Below are 25,363 nucleotides of genomic sequence, written 5' to 3'. Positions count from 1 at the left end.
AAAGAAAGAAAATGAAATCCCCCAAGGAAATAAAATCTCAAGCCGAAAATAATAGGAAGTACTATATGATATGTATTACCCAAGTCAATATATTTGTTTTTATATATGCATTATTCATCATACATTTTCCCTGCATTCTCAGTAATAGTCTATAAAGTATGCATACGATTTCACTGCGGTTGTCATAATGAAAGATCTATCTTGAAATAGAACAGAAAATGTGGATGGCGTAAAGATAACTGGAGCACTTACAGGAATAATGGAATCTTAATGGTACCTTATCCTAATCCTATTGCTACCACATATACTTTGGCAAAAGAGCATTAAAATTCTGCAGGTCTCTTGAGTTTTCCCTTAGAGTGAATACCCTACTGTTTACTGGCTTCTGAACGAACTATTTCCTGGATCATGCTTCCTGGGACATTTACAGGCTTGCATTGCTTTCCCTTTGGCAACTAGAGAGTGGGATTGTATTTCTCAACACAAACCAGCAAATATCTACAAAATAAGATAGGAACAAAACCCCTTGGCTATGTATTTATTTAAATTTCACATTTAGAAGATGTCTTGAAAGTGTTGATTAGAGGGTAGTTTTCTTAATGAAAAAGCTACCAGAAAAATGAAGTCTTTTCTTCTGAACTTCTTTGTAGCAAAAAATAACAGTCTTACCCCCAAAAGGAAGTCTGAAGTATGTTACATTAACATACTATACCACAAAAATGAAACTTAAACCAGGAAGAAACACTCTACCACTGCACTAGTGTGTGAGCTATTTCATGCCATGTGCTTGAATATGACAAAAGCAGCTCTCCTCAAGTTATTAGTGGTGATTATGATCATGTTTATTTTAATTTTGCCAGATTATTTCAAGACATCCAAAGGTGAGTAACCAATTGTAATAATGGCCTCCCTTTTCCTGATGCCATGTAGTGACAAAAAGTCTTTTTTTAAACTCATACTGCTTATAACAATAGTTATGCTTGATAAGCTCTAATAAAATGACACGAAATTACTGCTGATATATAATCAAATGATATTGCCAACTATTTTGCAAGGCTTAAGTATTATATAAATCTTATCAATTCAGTACAGTAACCCTAATAATATGGGTGAATTATATATTATATGATATTCTTGAAAATTAAAAAAAGTTTAAAATAAATTTTCTAGTTTGTGAAAGAAAGTTCCTAGGACCTTCTCACTTATTTTGTACTTTAAGTTAGTTTTGTGTTTTTGAATTGTGGTGTTTTATATAAATGTATTTATTGGATTGAATTTTTTTTTTGAATCCGTAAAATAAAATGTTGTATAAAGCACTGCTCTCATTGAGTTCAACATACATGTATTAGATATCCAGTGTGCAAATCTGGCGTTTTAGATTTTGAAAAAAGTAACATTATTTTATGTATATTGGAAATGCTACTAAGATAATGTGTAGTCTCAGCTTAAGTAACTATTTTAGCATGAAAGAAACATCTATACTTTGGTCTAATATGTGGATTCATTTACTAGACAAGTAAACAACTTTCTTCTTTCCTTGGGCTACACAGTTTTTAAAAAGTTTCTACATGAGACAGTTGTTAAGTGAAATACTGGATAAAAATCAATTTTGTCAAAGGTTTCTTTGTGACACAGAAAGGCCAATCTGAAGAGTATAATTTCCAACCATGTTTACCCTTAAGCATTATACTTACGGGTATAAACTTCTGTGTTAAATATTTTTCTTACTCCCCAAACCACTAACTAGAAAAATACTACATTATAGTAAGATGAGATAGTATGAAAATTATTGTGTAATATCACATAGTACTGTCCTGTTTTTTTAAATTACTATTTCTTCCTTAATTATTTAGCATTTTATTTTTCTCTAATTATATGTAACAATAATTGACTTTTAAAATTTTGACTTACAAATTCTCTTTCTCCTTTTCTACTCCCCTCAACGAGAAGGCAGGCAATTTAATATAAATAATTCATGTGTAGTCATGCAAAATATATTTCCACATTGGTTGGTTGTTGTCCTTTGTTCTTGAAGAGGACCAAAATTATACCACTATGTTAAGAGTCAAGTTACAGTGTGTCCGACTGTGGCTGATCAGACCGATATGAGCTCAGAATGCTCTATCACAGGTCGGGCCCAAATAGGTCATGTGAACATTTGGGGTGGATTCTCTAACTTAGGGCAGGTAGCAGTTCTTTTGAGCTACTTCAACAATTCTTTGCTCATGATGCTCTCTGATGGCAGCCCACCATGCATGTCAATGTCTCCCATGTCATACAATCGATTCTAAAGTTGTTATGAGAGACCTTGAGACTGTCCTTGCACCACTTTTTCTGATCACCTGGTGAGTGCCCGCCCTGTGTGAGTTCTCTATAAAGCAGTCTTGTTGGCAAGTGTACATTTGGCACTGGGTTACGCCCAACAGAGCTTCACTCTCTGCAGTAGAGTTAGAATGTTTGGCAGTTTAGTTACAGAAAGGTCTTCAGTGTCCGGCTTCTTCTGCCAGGTGATCTTTAGAATGTTCCCAAGACTACTCGAAGCTATTCACTTCCCTGGCATGGTACTGGGATAGTGTCCAGATGTAAGTAATGAGGTCAGCACCACAACTCTGCCAGTGGTTCTCAAAGTCTGGTCCAGAGCATCCTCAGAATCTCTGAAATCCTTTCAGAGAGTCTACAAATTCATAATTGGTTTTTATTTTTAATGTGACCAATATCTATAACTATGACCCACATAAACAAAAACTCTTTGGACAGATCGTCAATCATTTTTAATAGGATAAAGACATTGAGAACAAAAGTTTGAGGACCACTGCTGTAGACCTTCAGTTCGGTAGTCAGTCTAATACCTCTTTATCTCCCACATTATTTCCATATTAGTCATGTAAAAGAAAACATAGACCAAACAAACCCCACCCCAAAATAAAGTAAAAAAAATGCTTCAATCTGTACTCAAACTCTATCAGTTATTTCTCTAAGGAAGGAGAGTATTTTTCATGCTATGTCCTTCAGAATTATCTTGGATCATTGTATGCTGAGAGTAGTTGTCATTCACAGAAAAGAGCTCTTGTGAATATCCTTATACATATAGGTCCTTTTCCTTTTTTTTAAATCTCTTTTGGGATATGATTTATTTCTAGGTTAAAGGTTTTGTATGGTTTTATAGCCCTTTGGGCATAGTTCCAAATTTCTCTAAAGAATAATTGACTCTATTCACATTAGTGTCTCAATTTTCCCACATCCTGTTCAAAACTTGTCATTTTCTTTTTTGGTCCTAATCTAACTAGTAAGTCAGTACTCAGTTTGGTTTTAATTTGCATTTCGCCAATCAATAATGATTTAGAGCATTTTTTTCATATGGCTATAGATAGTTTTGATTACTTCATCAGAAAATTTAACTTCAAAACTTTTAATCATTTATCAATTGAGGATACCTCGTATTTTTTACAAATTTAATTAATTTCTCTATATATTTAAGAAATGAGGCCTTGGTGATAGAAACTTGCTTCGAAAAGTTTTTCACAGTTATGATGGCTAATTATCTTCCCATCCTATTCCCCCACCTATATTCTATTCTCTTCTCTCCCTCCTTTCTCCATGTCCCTCCTCAAAAGTGTTTTGCTTTTGACTACTGTGTCTCCCAATCCACCCTCACTTTTTATCAGCAACCCCTACCCCAAATCTTATGCCATTTCCTTCTGTTTTCCTGTAGGGTAAGATTGCATGTGTATGGTATTCCCCATCATACCCACTTCCCCAACTTAACCTGCACTGTAAAAGCTTTTTCTTGCTTCTTTTAAGTGAGATAACTTACCTCTCCCTATCCCTTTCTCCCAGTGCATACTTCTTTCTCACCCCTTAATTTAATTTAATTTTTTAGATATCCAATCATATTCAACTCATATCTGTGCTCTCTCTCTCTCTCTCTCTCTCTCTCTCTCTCTTTATATATATATATATATATATATATATATATATATATATATATATATATATACTCCTTCTAGCTGCCCAAATGGGAAACTTCTTGGGCATTATAAATATCATCTTCCCATATAGGAATATAAATACTTTAACCTTATTAAGTCTTTAAGATGTTCCTGTTTACCTTTTTTTATGCTTCTCTTCAGTTTTATAATTTGAAAGTCAAATTTTTCTCTTCAACATTGGTTTTCTCATCAGAAGTGCTTGCAAGTCTTCTATTTCATCAACTATCCATTTTGCCGCCAAAGTAATTGTCAATTTTGCTGGGTTAATCCTAGCTCCTTTGCCTTGTAGAATATCATATTCAAAGTCCTCTGATCTTTTAATGTAGAAGTTGCTAAATCTCATGTTATCCTGACTGTGGCTTCACAGTACTTGAATTGTTACTTTCTGACTGCCCATAACATTTTCTCTTTGACCTGGGAGCTCTGAAATTTGGTTATAATATTCCTGGAAGTTTTCATTTTGGAACTGCTTTTAGAATTGGTTGACTCTTTCAACTTCTATTTCACTCTCTGATTCTGGAATACCAGAATAGTTTTCCTTGATAATTTCTTGAAAGATGATGTCTAAGCCAATTTTTTGATCATGGCTTTCAGTTAATCCAGTAATTCTTATGTTATTTTTCTTCAATCTATTTTCTAGGTCAGTTGTCTCACATTGTTTTCCATATTTTTCATTCTTTTGGCTTTGTTTTATTATTTATTGATGTCCCATAAAATCATTAAGTTTTGTTTGCTCTATTCTATTTTTTGAGGATTTTTTTTTCAGTGAGCTTTTGTATCTCCTTTTCTATTTGGCCAATTCTACTTTTTAAGGAATTCTTTTCTTCAGTAAATTTTTGTTTCTCTTTTTTCATTTGGCCAATTTTGCTTTTCAAAGCATTCTTCTCTTCATTGGATTTTTTAGCTTCAAAAGATAATTGTTAATGTCTGAACAATGCCCATCTCCCTCTACTTACTGATTTGCTTTTTTGCTCTAGTCTTTTTAATGGTAGAGGAAATTGTTCAGTTTTAAAGAAAATGTTTTCTTAAAAGTGTATCTGTATTTCATTAAAGTTCGCAAACCAGAGGCAATCTCCAATTCATAAATGGCATAAATAATTGATAAACTAAACAGTTTTGTTCACTTCTTTCTTTATGAGCAAAATTGAAACAGTGAGCTGGGCTTGTCAGTTTTCATTTCTTGATCCATTTCACATCCTTTTATGAAAATGGGATTATAACAATCAATGAAATGGAAGAAAGGAGTAATAAAGGACTCAGAATAATCAAAAATTATCAATCATTTTATATTTAACTACTGATTTGTAACACTTATTAACACCTAATTATCATATCCTCTAGAGAATGTCAGCTGTAATGATAATTAATTAAAAAGTTTAGACAATCAAATATATTTAGTGGTATAAATGATTTTCTGAAACTCACAGAAGAGCTATCCTCCCGGTATGACTTATTGTTTTAGTCTCATTATTTTGTTTGTCAGTCCTCTGATGGCACAATAGATAGAACTTTAAACCTAGGGTCCATTTCAAATTCTGCCACAGATAATTACTATTTCATTACCATTCATGAAGTTCTGAGTACATTGCTTAACCTTTGTTTCACTTTTTTATCTGTAAAATTAAGGTAATAATAACAACTACCTCCTAGGTTATGACAATACCTTATGACGATAAAATGAGATAATATTTATAATATACTTTGCAAATCTCAAAACTATCTTTACATGCTGTTATAATTAATAAATCCCAATAATATTTGAGCTGCTATCTTATAACTAGCTGAATTAACTGTTGTTGCATATTTTTAAAATTTAATATTGTATAAAAAGTTAAAAAATTAAAAATCTCAGATAATACCCAAAAGGGGTGTTAACCTTGCTATAAAAACTTTTTTGTACTTCTCAACTAACTGTGCTTTAAGATTATTGCATTATGTGAAAGAGAATATTTCTAAACACGTCACAAACAGACCAAAACCCCTCCAATTTTGCCAAAGATAGCTATATGGAATACATTTTAACACTTAGGAGGGTACATCATATCCTTTCATTCAGGTGGCCACAGAGTCAACTACTGCTTGTGATGATTTTTAAAAATAACTGTTTCACTGCAGCTATAGAGGAGGGTCTAAAATGTAATTTGAAGGCCAAATAGGGGAGGAAAAACTACTTACTTTAAAACATCAATATGCTATGCCCGATTCCTTGTCATTTTCCTTCCTTTGCAAAATGACGAATAGAACTTAAAAGCCATGTTTGCAAAACAAGAAAGAAAGCAAAGATCCCTGAAAGAAACTCATCTTTACCTATGGACCTTGAAGTCTCATCACACATCTATGGCTTCTTGAAAATGTATGTTAGATGAAATCCAGCTCTTATAGGACTTGTTTCCTGAAACATTTGCTTGCTTCCTTACCCATATATAATCCTCCCAGCACTAGCCCTGCACATTCTTTCTCTCTTTAGGGGTTTTACGATTTCTAAAATATTTTATTTGCCTCTTTTTTTTTTAACAGTGTGTACATTTCCCCTCTTTATGCCCCCTTCTCGTCTTGTAAATACTACACATTCAGTGAAACATTTCCAAATATTAGTCTGCTGGCGTACATTTAAACTGTCTTTCTTTTATGTTCTGTTTATCATAAACCTTTCTTCCCTCCAGACTCCCGGGCTTCCAATCTGATTTATGGCATCAATGCATTTATCATTCATTTTCCATGGATGTTCCTTTCTTTTTCACAAAGTGTTAACCTGGGAGATTTCACCTATTGGAGAGGCAGAAAGTGAAAATATGGAGTCAATTTTGAGCTTTTGCCATTGGATTTGGAATGAATACTTGCTTTGGAGCCCATTGCTAATTATTTTCTAGGCTGACCAGGTGTGGTCTGAATGAGTCATAACTCATAAACGCCCCACTTGATTAGCACAGCGAGTTTGTGGCCAAGTGGAAATGAATTCAAATCAACACCTGTGAAAACCAGTAACTAAATAGTGGCGTTGCTATATAATTTGGACAGTTCCGGCTCTAAACGCCAAATTACTGCCTAGTGCAACAAATGCTCATAAAGATTAGACATGTTTCCAAAAATTTCCCCAATAGCAATAGTCAAAATTCTCACTAATAGTAATAGTCATGGTGAGCCTTTTTAAGTCTCTAATATGTCATTTGATCCCTAGAAGTAAACTCTCTTGCCTTTGAGCTAACATAATTCTTTGTTTCATGAAATTTTGTTTGTTTGATTCCATTCATGTGCAGAAGAGGTACCTTGTTGGCAAGTTTTGCTTTGCTTAGGCAAATGCTTTTTAGGTCAACAAATAATAAACTCACTGGGATAAAATCTGGCACATAATAATCCTTTAATAAATGCTTATTGATTGACTGCCATAGCACATATCATTAGGGTATGAAAACAGGAAATATCCTGTTTATTTTTAAAGGAAAACATTTAATATTTAATCATAAAATAAATTATACAGAACATCAATAGCTAAACTAATGTTTATGGGTAGTTTGGGAATGTGTGATTCTTATTCTTAGCCTCTTAGCCTTTTTCCCATTCTGGTACCATCAATGAAACAGCTAAAGAGAACTGATTGCACAGGGCTGAGGATGAATTTGTATATTATTTTTGTTTCATAGGTTGCCACCGTGAATACATCCCAAAATGGCTAGTCTAGTGGTAATGAATCTCCATGTACCTACCTACACTGCTAAGAAAGCAAACAGTTCAATACTAGAACTATACTTTAAGCCTTTCCTGAACAATAAGTCTGCACTCTGCTGGCTTTCAAGGGTCACCTCCATGCAGGATGAGGCAATGGCAAACTGTTATAATTGAAAGTGAAAATGATTGATTTGGGCAGTTGTCAAATAATATCTCTTTGTTCATTCAACTTGATGTCCTTCATTTGGATAGCCCACTATGTTCCAAGAAACACTCAGCAGAATCCTGGCAGATTGCAGCCCAAGTTGTAGAGTATTTATGAGATATTGTCATCTCAGTGAGGGAGGATTTAGGTGCTTAGTTCCCAGAAATATTAATAGGCATTAGATGCATAAATCCCTGTTTATGGAGACAAGAATGTGGTTCTATCCTAGGAGCTGAATAATTGTATTAAAGAGGGAAGCACCCTGTGGATCTTTCTTTTCTAATTGAATGACTTAAACCTAATATTATAAAATTGCTGTAAGGTAATCTCATCGTTAAAAATAAAGAATGTTTCATTAGTTCTGGAAAATCTAGTTTATTATTTATTAGATTAGAATACAGGAACAATGGCATTAAAATTTTCTATTATCCTTTTTAGTTATATCACGGCAAGATAAATTCAAGAAGTTGGAAACTATAAGATTAATAGTGTCAAAGGGGAAATGTAGAATGGCAAAGAATCACTGGTTTCTTTACACATGTTAAAACTCTGAAATGTAGAATATTCTCATCTCTTTGATAGGGATATTATCACTGAAGTGAGTTGATTTTTTATTATAATTATTTTCTACAATTAGTAATATATCATTTGAATTATATTTTGGGTAATATTCTCAGATATTCTCACATATGTGTGTGTGAGTTTTATGTTAGTTATAAAAGACATTATTTTCAGTAACCAAACTAAAGAGACTTAGACTTAACTAAACAATTTCCAAGAATTACTAATTAAAAAATAAAAAAAAAAATAAAAGAATTGTCACTCAGCTTAAATATAAATTCTAAAAATGAAATCAAATATCCATTTGTTTGGGATGAAAGATGCCTTGGACATTTGCCTATTTATCTTAGAAATCATGCCTTATTATTGTACATATGTGAGGAAACTATAGTCCAAAGAAATAGCATGTCTTAACCAAGGTCATAAAATACATGCTCTTTTTTTTTAATTATGATTATAGTTTCATACAATGAAAGCAAATATGAACTACAAAATGGAAAATATAGTGATTTGATGAAACAGCGATGAAAATTAAAAACAAAATTAATTTCTGTTATTAAGGACTTATATTTACTGCTAGTTAAAACCACAAACTTAATAAACTTAAAAAAAAAAAACCAAGAAAACCTGTATTTGTGTAAAAGTTGCCCAAAAATAAAAGATCTAGAGTTTATATTAGCGCACAATCTAAAAAAAGAGTTCTTGTAAGTAAAATGGTAAGAGCCATAAATGGGAATGTATTTTATGAGAAATGCAAAGAAATCTTTTTAGTGGATTCAGCATTGCTTAGATCTTAAAAAAAAAAAAAAGAAGCTGTATTGTCCAATCTGAGCATGTGAGATAGGATATGGCATAAAAACATGGAGAAGAACAGAATGGAGGGCCTCTGATTCAGTTTTTTTTTCCCCACAGTCATTTCACGAAGATTTAGGAATAAACTGAAAGAGAGGTCACTTACCCCATAGCAATTAGCATTGCTGTGCTGGGACATCCAAAAGGCATAGAGTCACCTCTTGATTATGCATGCTAATGAAGTTGAACAGAAGGAGGGATACTGCATAATTGCAGATAATGAAAAATCTTTTAGCTTTTTTAATTTGGAAGATGAGTTAGTTCTTACATTGTACTAATAATCTTACAATTGTACAATGCCTTAGCATTTTCAAAGTGCTTTTATACACATTCTCTCATTTGATCTTCATAGCTATCCTGTGAAAGAGACAGGGAAAATGATATCCTCTCCAATTTACACATGGGGAAACTGAGACTTTCCCATGGTCATACAGTTACTAAGCATTATTGTCAAGATTTGACCTTGGCTTTCCTGACTCCCATCCATTGTACTTCCCCTCCCCCCCCCCCCATATTATTCTATTTCTCATTGATTTAGCTGAATCTTTTGTATGGTTAGTTATATTTTTAGAATCTGAAGAGAACTTGGAGGTTTTTTTAGTCTAATACGTAATTTAAGAGCATTCCCATAAACCATCTAGAACATAAGGATTCCCATAAGCTATCTAGAATAAGTTCTCATATACTTTCTCCTAGAAAACAACAGATTTTTTTAAACAGAATTGTTGTCTAAAGATCTCATCTCAATCTTGTATTTGTGGAGAAAATTTTCAGAACATAAGGAAAAGAAATATTTATTTCTAATACATTTTATTTTAGGACTTATACACGATTCCTTTTTAAATACAGCTATAAAGATAACTCTGATAAATGAGCCTTTTATTATTGTCAAAAGAGCCATAAAACAAGGAGATATATTTCTGCCAAAGATATTTGCCGCTATTGTGAATGATAACTTTGGACAAATCCATATGGAAGTGTAATTTCTATAGGATTGTTCTTCAGCTCTTCCTATTTGTGGATGATTTTATGATGATTATAAGAGTGAATGATAGGGCCTTCTCAATCAAATCCATACCAGGAGATGAAGCTAAGAAAGAAAATGACCAATATTCTTAATGAATATCAATAGAAAAATACTGGATAAAATGAAATCAGCTAGGACACATTAGAAATATTCATTATGGTCAGGTTGGATTTATGCTATGAGTGTAGAATCAGCTCATTATTTGGAAAATTGTAAACATAACAGATAATATAAATGCCAAGAATAATAAATATTACATGATTTTACTAAGAGATGCGGAAAAATTTTTTGACAAAATACACCACCAATTTCTGTGAAAACATTAAAAAACCTAAAACCAAAAGCTAACATTATATGTAATATATAAACACCAGAGGTATTTTCAATATGGATAAAGGTAAAAAGTAAAGATATCTATTATCACCACTATTATTTTTATAGTTCTATTAATACTAGCTATAGAAATAAGGTGAGAAGAAACTGAAATAATAAGAATAACCAAAAAAGGAAGCAAAATCATTGCTTTTCTGCAGAGGGCATGCTGGTTTTCATAAGGAATTCAGTAGATTGAACTAAAACATTAATTGACATAATGCAAAATGGCAGTGTACAGCTTTTCTGTACATTATCAGTAAAGCTCATCAGATTAAGATAGAAACATAAAGACTTTTAAAAATAAGACACATATAAATGATTGGAGAGGTTTTAATCAGTTATCATAGGGTCATGTCAATATGATGAAGGTGACAATTCTACCCAAGTTAGTTTATTTATTCAGTGTCACATCATAAAACCACCAAAGGATGAATTTATAGAGCTAGGAAAAAAAATATCAAAATTCATCTGGAGAAATAAAAGGTAAGACTCTTAAGAGAAATAATGAAAAAAAAATTAGGGAGGAAACCTAGTACCACCAGATCTTATATTATACTACAAAGCAGTAATCATCAAATCTATTTGATACAAGTTAAAAAACAAAGTTGGTCAGTTGTACAAATCAGAAATACAACATACGAAAGCAAAAGAATCTGGTAACCAATATTCAATAAACCCCAAAATGCTCATCACTGTAGTAAGGATTCTATCCAACAAAAACTACCGTGAAACTGGAAAGAATAGAAGAAATAAGGTTTGCATCATGATATTATACTATATACCACAATAAATCTCCAGATAGACAGATAACCTAGATCTAAAAAGTGAATGAGGGGCAGCTAGATGGTGCAGTGGATAGAGCACCAGCCCTGAAGTTAGGACCTGAGTTCAAATCTGGTCCTAGCTATGTGGCCCTGAGCAAGTCACTTAACCCCAATTGCCACAGCGGGGGAAAAAAATGGATGAAGAAAATACCTGATTCAACTCCAGGGGGAAAGTTTGTGATCAGACAAATGATAGAAAATCATAAAAGACTGAATGGATAACTTTGATCTAATCTCACACAAACCAAAGTCAATATAGTTAAAATTAGAAAGGGAATAGATAACTAGGGCGGGAGTGGGGGAGAGTCTTTGTAACCAGTATTTCTCATTAAAAAATGATATTCATAATATAAGAAACTGATTCAAATATATGATAGACAGCCAAACTGCAACAGATAAATGGCCAAAGAATATCAATAGGTAGTTCTCAGAGAAAGAAATCCAGACAGAAGTGAGTGCAAGGGATAATGCTGTAAAAAATTACCCTAGCAAGAATTCTATCAATAAAAAGTTATTTTAAAAAAATACATGGGCTTGTTATATTAAAAAAAAAAAACAGAACCAGGAAAAAAAAATGGTTAAATTGCAAAAGATTGATTCAGTTTGGACAAAGGAAGATTTCCTTGAATCATAGTATCTCATAGTTACAAAGGACCTAAAAGGTCATCTAGTCTAATACCTTACTGTAGCACAAAAATCTTTCCATAACATTCCCTTCAAATAGTATTATAGTCCCTATCTGAATGCCTCTAGTAACTTGGCACTTTTAAACTCAAGAAATAAATCATTTTATTTGTTGACATCAAAAAAGAAAGAAAGAAAGAAAGAAAGAAAGAAAGAAAGAAAGAAAGAAAGAAAGAAAGAAAGAAAGAAAGAAAGAAAGAAGGAAGGAAGGAGGAAGGAAGGAAGGAAGGAAGGAAGGAAGGAAGGAAGGAAGAAGGAAGGAAGAAGGAAGGAAGAAGGAAGGAAGAAGGAAGGAAGAAGGAAGGAAGAAGGAAGGAAGAAGGAAGGAAGGAAGGAAGAAGGAAGGAAGAAGGAAGGAAGAAGGAAGAAAGAAAGAAATCCAGGCTATCAAAAGCCCTATAAGGTGCTCCAAATCACTAATAATCAGAGAACTGAAAATTGAAAATACATATGAGTTCCTAGCTCACACCTATCAGGTTGTCAAAGAAAATAATTAAGTGGAAAATTTGCTGTTAATCAGTTTGAAAGATTTGCCACAGGTAAGTCACAATATTTATGATCTACCTGGTAATAATTGAATTAACTATATATTTATTTAGTTGCCACAGTCTCTGTGTCTATCGGTACCAAAAGATTTTTCTTTTCTTTTTTTTTTTCTCTTGCAGGAAATATTGCGGAACTATCCTGTCTTGACATTAGTTCACTAAATAATTTCACTTATCCACTTCCTGAATTCAATATTTCTTTTGTGAGCTTCCTGCAACAAGGAAGGGAACATGAGGTTATTGTTCTGGGAATCTCTGCAAAGCACTTCCACTTTCATAATATGTCTAATGTCTGTCCGCTAACCTCTGGTGAATTACAGCTGTATTCTTCATGTTTGTTATGCGAATCCAAAGGAACTGTGGATTTTATTCATCAGGAATTAACAACAAGAGGTAACAACAGACTGAAAGAAGTATGGAAAATGGAAAGACAAGTGATGGATGGTAAATTATTCATAATGTTAAATATAATTTAAAACCACAGAGATGAAAATAATTTCTATTTTAAGGACAAAGACACTGGGTCATTAAATTAAACCCCAAGCATCAGTAATAGACCTAATTAACATCTGACCTTAAGACTTAAATTGCAAGTTGCCATAAAGACTAATACCATTTTAGTCAGTCTCTTCCTCAAAGAGTGTCAGGAAGTGGGTCCTCTGCAGGGCTAAAAGGAGAAGACAGATGCAGGTGTTGATGCTTGAGGGGAAGACTAGTCACTGAGGTTTTTTTGTTGTTGTTGTTGTTTTTGTTTTTTTTTTTTGTCACTGAGAGGTTAGGTGCAAAGATAAGCAATCATTTCCCTTCTAAAAGAAGTAGTAGGGGATAATTAAGAGAAGAGACATACTGTGGATGGATATGGAATGGGAAGTGGGGCTAAAAGCTGGCAATGAGGTTGTGAGCACATTAGTCCAAAAGAAAAGATAGAGAATATGGTGATTGTGTACTTTGGGGGTGCATTTTGGCATGGGGACAGTGACCAGCATGGGTGAATATGACATCATGATCCAGTGCATGTAAGGGGAAAAGTGTGAGTGAGTAGAGACTAGGAGCTTGAGACCTTGGGAATATTGTAGAAAGAGGCTGAATGTGGAGATGGGAGGACTTGTTATAGAGCTGCTCTCCCCATATGATTATCATGGTATTTGTATATAAATACCGAGAAGGTAGAATTTATAGCCTGATTGTCAGAGCATACCCTATATACAAGTACAGAATGAATAATGATTCAGATCATCCCATAATACAATTCTGCAAAAGTTGGCTCTCTAGTGATCTTAAATTCTTTCCTGCCTAAGAGGCTTCAATCCTATGGTGACACTGTGTCTGGTATAATTAAAGATCCCTGGGAGATGAAGGCCCTTGGGGGGGCTGGAAGGGGATTGCTTTACTCTCTAGGACACAGAAAAAAGTGTTTTTTTTTGCTTTTTGAAATGGATTCACCCAAGTCTTTAAGTCAAGCTTTAGAGACCCCTGGAGGAAAAAAGAAATGTCTTGACTTTTTATGGGTTAAAATTGTAGTTACTTTGTTTTGTTGTTAAATAAAGCCTGTCCTATATTCAATGTTAGCAAGAGTGGAACCAAAATAATCTTCAAAGACACAGATGTGGCCATGTCATTCCTCTGCTCAGAAGCTTCCCTATTGCCTCTTGGATAAAAATGAAATATTTCAGCATGAGATTTATGGCTCTCTACAATCTGGCTCTAACATGCATTTCCAGATTTATTTTGCTTTATTCTATATGACTTCAGTTTCAGGGAAGCTAAGATAGAGTGCCAGGTCTGGGCTTTATATCCAGCCTCAGACACTTACCAGCTGTGTGATTCTGGGCAAGTCACTTAACTCTGCCTCAATTTCCTCATCTGTTAAATGAGCTAGAGAAGGAAATGGCAAACCCCTCCAGTATCTTTGCCAAGAAAATGGCAACGAAGAGACTTAATTGAAACAGCTGAATAACAGTCCAAATTGAGCAGCCCTTCCTTACTCTCAGCATCCCACCTTCTGCCTCCTTGCATTGCTAAGGTGACCTTGCAGCCTTGGGATGCTCTACATCCTCATTCCTGCACTTCCGAATCCTTAGCTTATTTCAGGGTTCAGCTGAGGTATGATCTTGTAAACGGAGCTTTCTGATTCCCACATGAAAGTGTTTTCTTTCTCCTTTAGAATTCTTCCAGAATATTTGATTCAGTTCTCTCCTCGATTCTCAGCATATTGAACTGTCTTTTAGACTTATTTCTGTTTTGTGTTTATCATATTCATTATCAGTGTAGGAGCCATAGTCCCTCAAGTAGAATAACTTGCCATTTTTTGTCTTTGCATTTCCGATACTTAGAGAGACAGAGAAACATAGTGGGTAGAGAGCCGGCATTAGAATCGAGATCTGTGTATAAGTCCTTTCATTGACACATTCAATATCGGATGTCACTGGGCAGGTCATTTGATTTCTCAGCGGTCCAGGGAATTCTAAGTACATAATTGTTATACATGAGTCAACACTGTACCAGTGGAAGTGTTTCTATACTCAAGAGTCCTTAGGCAGATGACATCTCAGATCTAGCCCTCTTCCTAATCTGCACCATCTTTGGGTTACAAAAGTACAATAAACAAATTGGATAGAATCCCATGAGGTCAGGCCACTAGGCAGATTTCCAAGGCTGGCCAGTCACAGGTACTACTCTCCCTTCTTTAAAAGGGCAAAAAAAATTGGGATCCCATAAAACATCAGGTAAATATGGTTTATTGCTCTTTGAGGATGGTCAATTCTGCTCCAATCCTACAGCGCGCATTTATCTTACATGCATTTATTTATCTTTTCCTTTTATTCTCTCCCAACTGAGTAATTTTAAAAAGTAAAATTAAATATAACATATATAATGCTAATAGTCCAGCAAAACAAATTTCTACATTGTGAAGGTCTTCATTCTGTATTTTTAAATCTCTCGCCTTTCTGGCAGGAGATGAGTATCATTTTTGTGTTTCTTCGTATCCCAAGTGCTTAGCACAATACCTGGCACATAACATCAAATAAGATATATAAAGCTCTCAGCAAATGTAAGAATGTTTCATAAGGTAGTTAGTAATAGTATCAGTAATAAGAGTAATAGGAGTAGCAGCAGTCATAAAATTACTTGTTGTTCAGTCACATCCAACTCTTTGTATTCTATTTGAGGAGGAGCAGCTGCAGTAGTAGCAACAATAAGCACTTAATAAATGCTTATTGATTGACTGACTGACCAACTGACTATCATCTTAAAAGCTTAACCTCCTGTAGGTAAATTTTCACTGGAAATCATTCAGTCATACTTCTTTCTTAAGATAAAATGAGATTGTAGTGAGTTTTCATGTGTAAGTCCCTTGCAGAAAATAATTCTATTTTCCTTCTAGCATCTATAATGAATGACTCACTGGAAATGAAAGCTGAGAATTTTCCTCTACTTCATGTACTTTTCAACTTCACCGTGGTTCCTGTTGTTGAAGCCCTGGGAGGACACGATACCACCTGTGTACTAAAACTCCACCTTAGAAACTCAGCTTCCAGGAAAGACCCACTGAAGACAACTTTGCTAAATGGCTCTCACAGAAGTGTGGAAAGCCTGAACAGCTGCAATCAGGTCTCTCTGCAACTTGAAATGGAGACAGGAAGTAAGTTATCTAAGGGAATTAGAAAGAAAGTTGGGGACTTGCTTTACTTTTCTAGTAATAATTGAGTACAACTAAGAAATTAAAATTCCCTGATACAAGAGCAAATAAAAGAATAGAGCCCGAGACTGAAAATTGCTTTCATTTCTTTTTTTTCTTTCAAAACAGACTTGCCCATGATACATGCCTTAAACACGGACAAATGAGCCTCCTACATGATGCAATTAAAAGACTCTGGGAAAGTCCTCTTCCCTAATTTAAAAGAAAATCTCCTTTTTCTTATACTGTTGATACTTGATACTAACCGGTAGATATGTGCTCTTTGGAGACTAAGGACTCTTTTTCAGTCTTTTGATTGATTTTTGAATTCCCTCTAGTAATACTGATCTCAACCCATACATGACTTTCATTTTGTGCTGCTCCTGTCCATATGTTCCCATATATCTTGCATAGGGCGTCTCCACTGAGTACTGTGAACTTCTCTTGCTATGTGTCATATGTGGTCCATGGATACATCCACTGGTTATCCTCAAGTGAGTCCTTTGGATGTTCTGCAACTTTAGTCTTTTCTGGGCTAAGACCAGATTCTATGACTTATATTGCTTCTCCTCTCTTAGAATGGAAATATCATTTCCTATCTAATGGATAACCTCTTATTATACATGAAAAATATGTGTATATAATGCATTTGTGGAAATTATTGGTGCTGCTAATTTCCTCTCCTCTCCCCCAACCAGTTGTGATCCGTACACTGAAGAAAGAAATGGGAGTTTGGATGAAGGCAAAGGAAGAAGTGCTAGGAGAATGAGAATATTTCAAAAATCCATTTTGCCAATTTTATACATCTGCCTAAGTGCCATGAAAAATCCTTTATTCTGGGGAAAAACCATGCTTTGCTTCATACCGAAAATTGTCTTATTTATATAGGAAGCCTATCTGTCTTTTAAATTAGGAAGCAGTCAGAGAAATTTGAAAGATCTAAGAATCTGGATTATGGATGTAAAAAAAACACTACATTTTTCAATGCACATTTATGTATAACTACATAGATTTTTGTGTTTTTCCAAAGCATAGGACACGAAATAAACCTTCCTATTGTTTCATATTTTGCTATAAAGAAAAAATTCATTTAGCATTCGTGGAGAATCTATAAATTCTAAGCCTACATGGAGTGAAATGGTTGTCTACTTGTCTTCTTTGGCCTCATAACTCAGAAAGATAATAGTGATTTACAGAAGGGATTTCAGTGTTCTGGGAAAATATAAGTACATTTTTTCATGTTTTCAGAAAATCTGTGCATAAATGAACTTTGGCTAGCCTCTTTTTAAGGGAGTAGGTAATAAATATTCATTTAAAAAATGGAAAAGTGAACTTAATCTGTAGAAATGAAGTGTTTTATCTCTAAGCCAACGTGCTTATTTTATTCCGTGCTTCTGTCCTGCCCCAAATTTAACACCTTATATCCACCAACTTACAGATAGAATAGAGAATGAAGTATTTATCTTGGGAGAAGTACTTGCTCCCTTGGAAACAGAAGACTATAGTCGGGGATTCTTTTCTCTTGGATCTTCAGACTTAACTCTGTCCACGTGATGTGTAGGATCACTGAGATGTTATAGTAGATAGAACATTGGACCTGGACTCAAGAAGATCTGAATTGAAATCTGGCTTCAGACACTTATTTTTATGTGAGCCTGGGCAAATCATTTAATTCTGTTTGTCTCAGTTTCCTCATCTGAAAAACAAAGTAGAGAAGAAAATGGCAAACCATTCCAATGTCTTTGCCAAGAAAACCCCAAGTGGGCATCAGGAAAAGTCAGACACAGGTCAACAATAGCAAATATGATATGTGACAATGACATAATTGTAGTATTTAGAATTTAAGGACAAAACTAGAATGGACCATTCTCCCATTTGGGGAAGCTATTTTCTCACCTGATTTATCAGTCTATTATCATTCTGTCATATTGATTATATTGCTTTTTTTAAATACTAGAAATATTATCATATAAAGCTCAACAATAAATTTTCCTATCCTGAGATCAGTGTTTAACATTTGCCTTATGATGGTATTGTTCACATTAGGAAAGTCATAAAGTGATTTCAATTCAATTCATTTTATATCTAGAAAGTACCTGCCATGTGCTGGGCTGGGCACTGTGGTAAGTATTAGAGACATGACAAAAACAAGACAGTCTGTGCCCTCAAGGATTTTACATTTCTATTTCTTTCACTGGAAATAGCAAAATTGAGTATTAAATTGAAAGTAAATATAATCATAAACTCTTATAGATGAGAGAGAATATAGCTAGTGCGCATCAGTTTCAATTGCTTCATTTTACAGATGAAGAAACTCTGGCACAGTAATGATTTGGCTGAGAACACAAGGCTAAGTTAGTGGCAGAGTTAGGAATAAAGCTTAAATTTCTTCATTCTGGTATAACATATTACAACTATTTCTTAGCTCTTGATTTATCTTATTGTGCTTTTTAAACATATTTGTTTTCTAATTGCTTCCCTCTCAACAGATTCTACTTGTACCATGAGGATCACCTGGTATGTTTTAATTTTATTAGTTTTCATATTTCTGGTCATCTGCAGTGTCTACAAAATATTCCAAGAAAATAGAAGAATTCAGACTTGGCCGAGTAAGTATTGAAAGCTGACTCCAAATTGTGCTAAATTTCATTGGTTTTACAGTCTTGGTCTCTAGCCATGGATTTAATTTCTATTTCAATTTTAATTTAAATAGCATGGCAGAAAGTAGGTGTACATCAATATCTCACATCATATACCAAGATTAAGTCAAAAAGGGTTCATGAGTTATATAAAGGGTGATATCTTAAGCAAATTAGAAAAGGATAGACTTATTTACCTGTTAGATCTATGGATAAGAGAAGATTTTAAGATGAAACAAAATATAGAAAGCATTACAAAATGTAAAATGGATCATTTTGATTGAAAGAAACTAAAAGGTTTTTGTACAAACAAAAGCAATGCAACCGAAATGAGAAAGAAAGTGGAAAGCTGGGAGAAAATGTTTATAGCAATATCTCTGAAAAAGTCCTCAGTTCTCAAATATATAGAAAAGTTGAGCCAAATTTATAATAATACAAGATAAATGGTCAAAGGATATGACTAGGCAGTTACCAAAGAAATCAAAGCTATTTATAGTCAATGAAAAAAAAATGCTCTAAATTACTATGAATTTGATTAGAGAAATACAAATTAAACCAACTCTGAGAGACCACCTCACACCTATCAGATTGGCTAGTGGGACAAAAAAAGAAAAATGATAAATGTTGGGAGAATATGGGAAAACTGGGACACTAATATATTATTGATGTGAACTGATCCAACCATTCTGGAGAGTAATTTAGAACTATAGCCAAAGGGCCATTAAATTGTGCATACCTTTTAATTCAGCAAGTATTTTATAAAATATTTCCTCATTTGATCCTCACCACAATCCAATCCTGGGAGGTAGGTATTATTATTACCCCATTTTACAGTTGAACAAATTGAGATGGACAGGTGATACAACTTGCTCAGATCACATTAGAATGACCTGTTGCAGTACATTGTAGTCACTGGATTTGAACACAGGACTTCCTTATTCCAGGCCAAGTGTTCAATTCCCCATACCTCCTAGATACCTATATAAGTAGAAAAAGCTCTAAGAATGCATCATACTAAAATACTTTTATATAAGTCAGGATGTTTGACCAAAGAGACCATTTTGACAAATAGTTCCTTACATATTCATGAGGATTTCATAGTTCTTCTATACTGAAAATCATTAGGTTACCGTCTAGATTTTCCCATTGACAGAAATGACAATGATTTTGCAGATTTGAAAAGTTTTTCTTAGCGCAGATGGATTTCTTAGTAGCTAATTGTAGCTAAAAATGGTGTGTTAAGAGAAACAAATGAATGAGAGATGGTACAGGGCAACTGGAAGAACCGAGGGTCCATTGTTTGAGGACTTGACTTTGAAAATTGGCTATGCTACTTCCTACCTGTGGGATCTCAGGAAGGAAATGATCTTTTCTAGGTCTCAGTTTTATTATTTATAAAATAAGCAAGTTGGACCAGATGACTTAGAAGACTCAGCTTTAAATCTATGACTGTATAACATCTAGGGGAAGGCAGCTAAGTGGTACAGTGGATAGGGTGCTAGGCTTGGGGTTGTGAAGATTCAAGTTCGAATCTAGGTTCAGACTCTTACTAGCTGAGCAAATAATTTCATTCAGTCTTAGTTTCCTCAGTTGTAAAATGAGCTAGGAAATGGCAAATCATTCCAGTATCTCTGTCAAGAAATCCCAGAGGGTGAGCTGGGATCACAAAGAGTTAGATTCTACTGAAAATGACTAACACCCCCCCTCCCACCAATAACAGCATTACATTTGAGTGTTTGTAAGGATGCACACAGATAAAATTATATTTTAACAATTGACTCATTGTTTTAACCTATGGCGACTTTTTTGGGGGAAGTCCTGATTCTGATATCCATATTGGCTGTCGATTGAATTTTATGTAATTTGAAAATTTGTTAAGCTTCCCATCTACACCTTTATCCAATTCACTGATTATAGTTGTTAATCAGCACAACGACAAGAAATCAACATGGTATAGTCCAATGTAGTCAGCACACCTGACTTCCCATCCCATCCCATCTGTTGTGTGATCTTAGCCACATTTAACTTCTCACAACAATCTACTGGGTTGTTGCAAGGTGCAAAAAAAAAGGGCCCTGCAAATGCTAAAGCAACATATGAAAACCAGTTATTTTATCCATGTTCTATTCCAGCAGAGACCTCCCTCCATGATGAATTATTTTAAAGTTTTTCCTCTATATGAGAGAATAAAATGTTCCTTCATGTATAATGGAAGATACATACACACACACACACGTACATTTATATGTGCTACAAACACACATATATTACAAATACACGTATATAATGTACTTGAGATACATATGTGTGTCGTATAATGTATAACATACACATGATGTGTATGTATGTGTACGTGTGTGCATAAATATATACATACAGATACATATATATTTCCTATTATATATAAAGGGATATTTTACTCCCTTACTAGAGGAAAAACTTCATTAACAATTCAATTTAGAGGGAAGTCTCTGGTAGAGTCTCAGAGATAAAATAATAATTGTTATAATATTTATATAGCATGTATGTCAAACATACATAAATATATTTATATATATTTAAATAGAGTAATTTTAGGTAATTACTTAATTACTACTATTAAATTTAATTAATTAAAATTTAAAAAAATTAATTAATTTAATTACTTAAAATTACTACTATTAAAGTTAATAAATAGTATACAAATACTATAAAATATACTATAAAATAGTATAAAAAACAAATAGTATAAAAACCCCATAAATTTATATTCTTTCATCCTATACCAGAATTAGAAAATAGCCAAAATCAGAAAGATGAGATCAGACTTTTCAGAGGAATATACCAATTCAATTCCATTCAGCAAACATTTATTAAGTATTTTTTGTGCAAAACATTATGCTACATGCTAGAGATACAAAAATAAAAATGAAACAATAAGCCTGTTTCATTATGCTTATGGCACTATATGCAAAGGTCTAGGCTAGGTATGATTGAAAGCTACTAATAGGGGAAACATATTTGTTTAAAAATCAAATTGTGTTTTATTTAAATTTTAAAACATTTTTTGGGGTGGGGGAAGTAGTCTTTGTAAGAAAGAAGCAAGATATATCAGCAATTTGATGCAGAGATTAAATGGCAAAACTTCTGGAAATTTGCAGCAGTGTACTAAAGATTGGCTGCAGAATGTAACAGAAGATGTACTAGACTAGAAAATGAGGAGTATGATGTGATTTCCATGATGTGATTAATAGTGAGGTATAGAATGGTGGACAAGTCACTTCAGTAAATTGAACCTGTTTCCTCACCTGTGCAATGAGACAGAAGTACTACGTGATCTCTGGAAATGATAAGCCAATTTGAAGTACCTTCTAGGAAGGATAAAACCAGTATCTTTTGACTGGAAAGAGTTCAACCCTGCAAGAGTTATACCCTGGCTTTCATATTTATGTGATGTTTAAAATCTTTTTCTTTTAGTTTGAACTAAAATGAGGAGAATAAGAAACAAGATGGGGCAGAAAGTTGTTCTTAGCACAAAGCCAGTTTCTCTCTTGTGCATAAATAGACTGAGCAGTACTGCATAAGTACCCAATGTCAGTTAGAAAAGTAAGAACATTAAATATGGGGCAAAGCTTGGAATGACGTTTTTAGTCCAAGTTTATCTGAGAGTCTTAACTTTTCACTTCTAAATACAAATGAGTTGCATCTGATGCATGCTTCTTTGATTCTGAGATAAAGTTTAGGGAAAACTGAAGATTTTTTTCCCCTATCACTAAGAAAATAGAATAAGATAGATTCAATTGTGATTGCAAATAGTTGAAGATTTATGAAAAAGGTACCAGATTATAACTAAGTGTTTGTATTCTGTCATATATAAAAGAAGGGAGTTGAATTAGATTAATATTCCCAACACAAGCTATATTGTGGATTAGTGAAATATCAAAATTCTCTACTATATGCCATATGCCTTCTGAAATACACAGTAGGTGGGTAGAAAGAAAGATGAACTCAGAGCAAGATCAGCAGGATGAACAGGGGAGAAGAAGAAAGTAGATGTTTGAGTTTATAGCTTTTTATAGGTAGGTACCTTTGATAGTAAAAGTTTTATGGCCTGATAAAATTTTGATGTAGATCAGTATCACAGGAAACCTTGGACTCTTAGAGGTTCTGTGATATCATATCAATTCAATGAACACTTATTAAACATTTATGAGCCAAACACTGTCCCTTGCTGATCTTAGACTGTTTGATTTTAACTCTTGATCCAATTTGTACATCATTTTGTTTCCAGGTTTCTCTGAGTCTCCAGACAAGTAGTAATGGTTAATTAATAGTTGACTTCATATCTAATATTAAATTTATTTAAAATTTTTATCATATTATACAAAATTTATTTAAATTTTAATTGCCTATAAGTGTATGCTATACACACCTTGATTCATATGCCTACTGATAAGAAATCTAGCAATTTGGATAATTCATAGACACCACTTTCCAACTGGAGACCAATTTATAAATTAATTAGAGTCTAAGATGAAGTTAATGGCCTCTGAAGGCTCAGTCCTTGAATCTAAAACTACAGAGTATTATCACTATCTATTAACTATTTGACACTATTAGGTAGCAGAACTATTAGGCATACTGAACATAATAACTAGAGGCCTTATTAGGTCGAATGTATCTATGTTCATTAGTTTAGCTAAGAAAGAACTGGTCTAAGTATGAACCAGTGTTTTCAAATGGAAAATAATATCTTAGGAGAGCACTTAGTTTCAAGTTTCTCAGGTAGTTATTATAGATATCATATTTCCCCACATATTTGTTTGAAAAATGCATCTATATTTATGAATATGTGCACATATATCTCACTTAAGTGTTTAGCAATTTGGTTTTTTTTTTAACAGATTATACTTCCTTCCACTACTCTCATTATACCACTCCCACTCTCCCAAAAGAAAATGATTCTGAGATATTGAGAGGAGTGTTAAACATCCATGTTGTTTCAGGTGAGTGCTACATCACAAATTCAGGAACTACTGCTAAATAAATTCCTAAATATCTCCAAAGATTAAATCCTAAGATTGAAAACTGGTAAGACACACTTCGGGTCTCACATCTGGAAGAAAGAAGCTGTGGACTTAGGAAATTCGGTTTGTCTGGTACAAGAGGACAGTTAAAATCAAAACTGCCTCCTTAAATAATGGTAAGTTTGCTTAATTGGCAAGGAGAAATTCATGTGAGTAGGCAGAAAGCAAAAGGCAATAAGGAAGGAACTTCAGATTTATTTTTAAATGAGACAAGATACCATTATTTCTGAGATTTGTGAGAAGTAATTGTAGAGTGGGCCTAGATTTCTTTAGATTCCCTATTAATGGAGAACGTCATTGTGTAGAGAGAACTGGTAATAGCTCCAATTAAAAAGTCCCCTCTGTCCTCTCCTAAGTGTCATTATAGTGGAATAAGAGGTACCTAATGAGAGCAAATGAGAGGCTGTCAGCACAGCCTCTGCTCACTGGCTCTCCTCACAGCTCTTTGAACTAATTAAGAAAGTTCCTTCAGAACTCACTGTCCAGAGTCGTGACAGTCTGATGCAGAATAAAGTTCCTCTGTACTGGGAGCCAGAGAACTAAAGTTCACACCCCAAATTTCTCACTTATTATCTTAGATAAATGGCTTAACTTTCTCTGGGCCTGTTTCTTCATCTGTAAAGTGAGAATGTTGGACTAGAACAGAGTTCTTTTTATTCTTCAAAATAGTATTTTCTTTTTTCCAATTATATGTAAAGATAGTTATCAACATTTATTTTTAAAGAAGATTTTGAGTTCCCAATTTTTCTCCCTCCCCTTTTCCCTTCCCCCTTCCCAAGATAGCGAGCACTCTGATATGGGTTACACATGCAGTCATGTTAAACACATCGCCACATTTGTTATGTTGTGAAAGAAGAAACAGAACAAAAGGGGAAAAGCATGAGAAACAAACAAAAGTGAACAAAAACAAACAAAATGCTTTGATCTGCATATAGACCCCATAGGTCTTTCTCTGGATATAGATGGCATTTTCCATCTAACTCTCTTAGATCGCTGCATTGCTCTGCTCATTTCATTCAATATAGAGTAAAGGTTCTAAACTTTTTCTTGTGTTGTGGACCCCTTGGGTCTGGTAAAGCCTAGAAATCTCTTCTCAGGGACATGTTTTTAAAGGTATAAAACACAATCTATAGGAATACAAAGGAAAACAATTAAATTACTATATTGTTATCAAGATATATTTGTTAAAGTCCTCAAGTTCCATCTTAAAAACTCCTGAGCTAAATGTCTAATGCCCTTCTAGCTCATGTA

General features: G+C 33.8%; 1 protein-coding gene across 1 annotated transcript in view; it reads left to right on the top strand.

Annotated features, from left to right (window-relative positions):
- Positions 1-783: 783 nt before the first annotated feature.
- Positions 784-25,363, top strand: part of TMEM156 (transmembrane protein 156) — a 45,478-nt gene continuing 20,898 nt past the window's right edge. Inside the window, exons 1-5 of the mRNA XM_051964977.1 lie at positions 784-881; positions 12,849-13,172; positions 16,114-16,371; positions 18,897-19,016; positions 23,930-24,031. Of these exons, the coding sequence (XP_051820937.1) occupies positions 794-881; positions 12,849-13,172; positions 16,114-16,371; positions 18,897-19,016; positions 23,930-24,031 (892 nt within the window). The 5' untranslated portion in view covers positions 784-793. The remainder of the gene's footprint in view (positions 882-12,848; positions 13,173-16,113; positions 16,372-18,896; positions 19,017-23,929; positions 24,032-25,363) is intronic.

The sequence above is a fragment of the Antechinus flavipes genome, chromosome 6, assembly GCF_016432865.1.
Source record: "Antechinus flavipes isolate AdamAnt ecotype Samford, QLD, Australia chromosome 6, AdamAnt_v2, whole genome shotgun sequence".
NCBI classification, from domain to species: Eukaryota; Metazoa; Chordata; class Mammalia; order Dasyuromorphia; family Dasyuridae; genus Antechinus; species Antechinus flavipes.
Note: the sequence above shows the minus strand (reverse complement) of the source record. Positions and strands in the feature narration are given on the sequence as shown.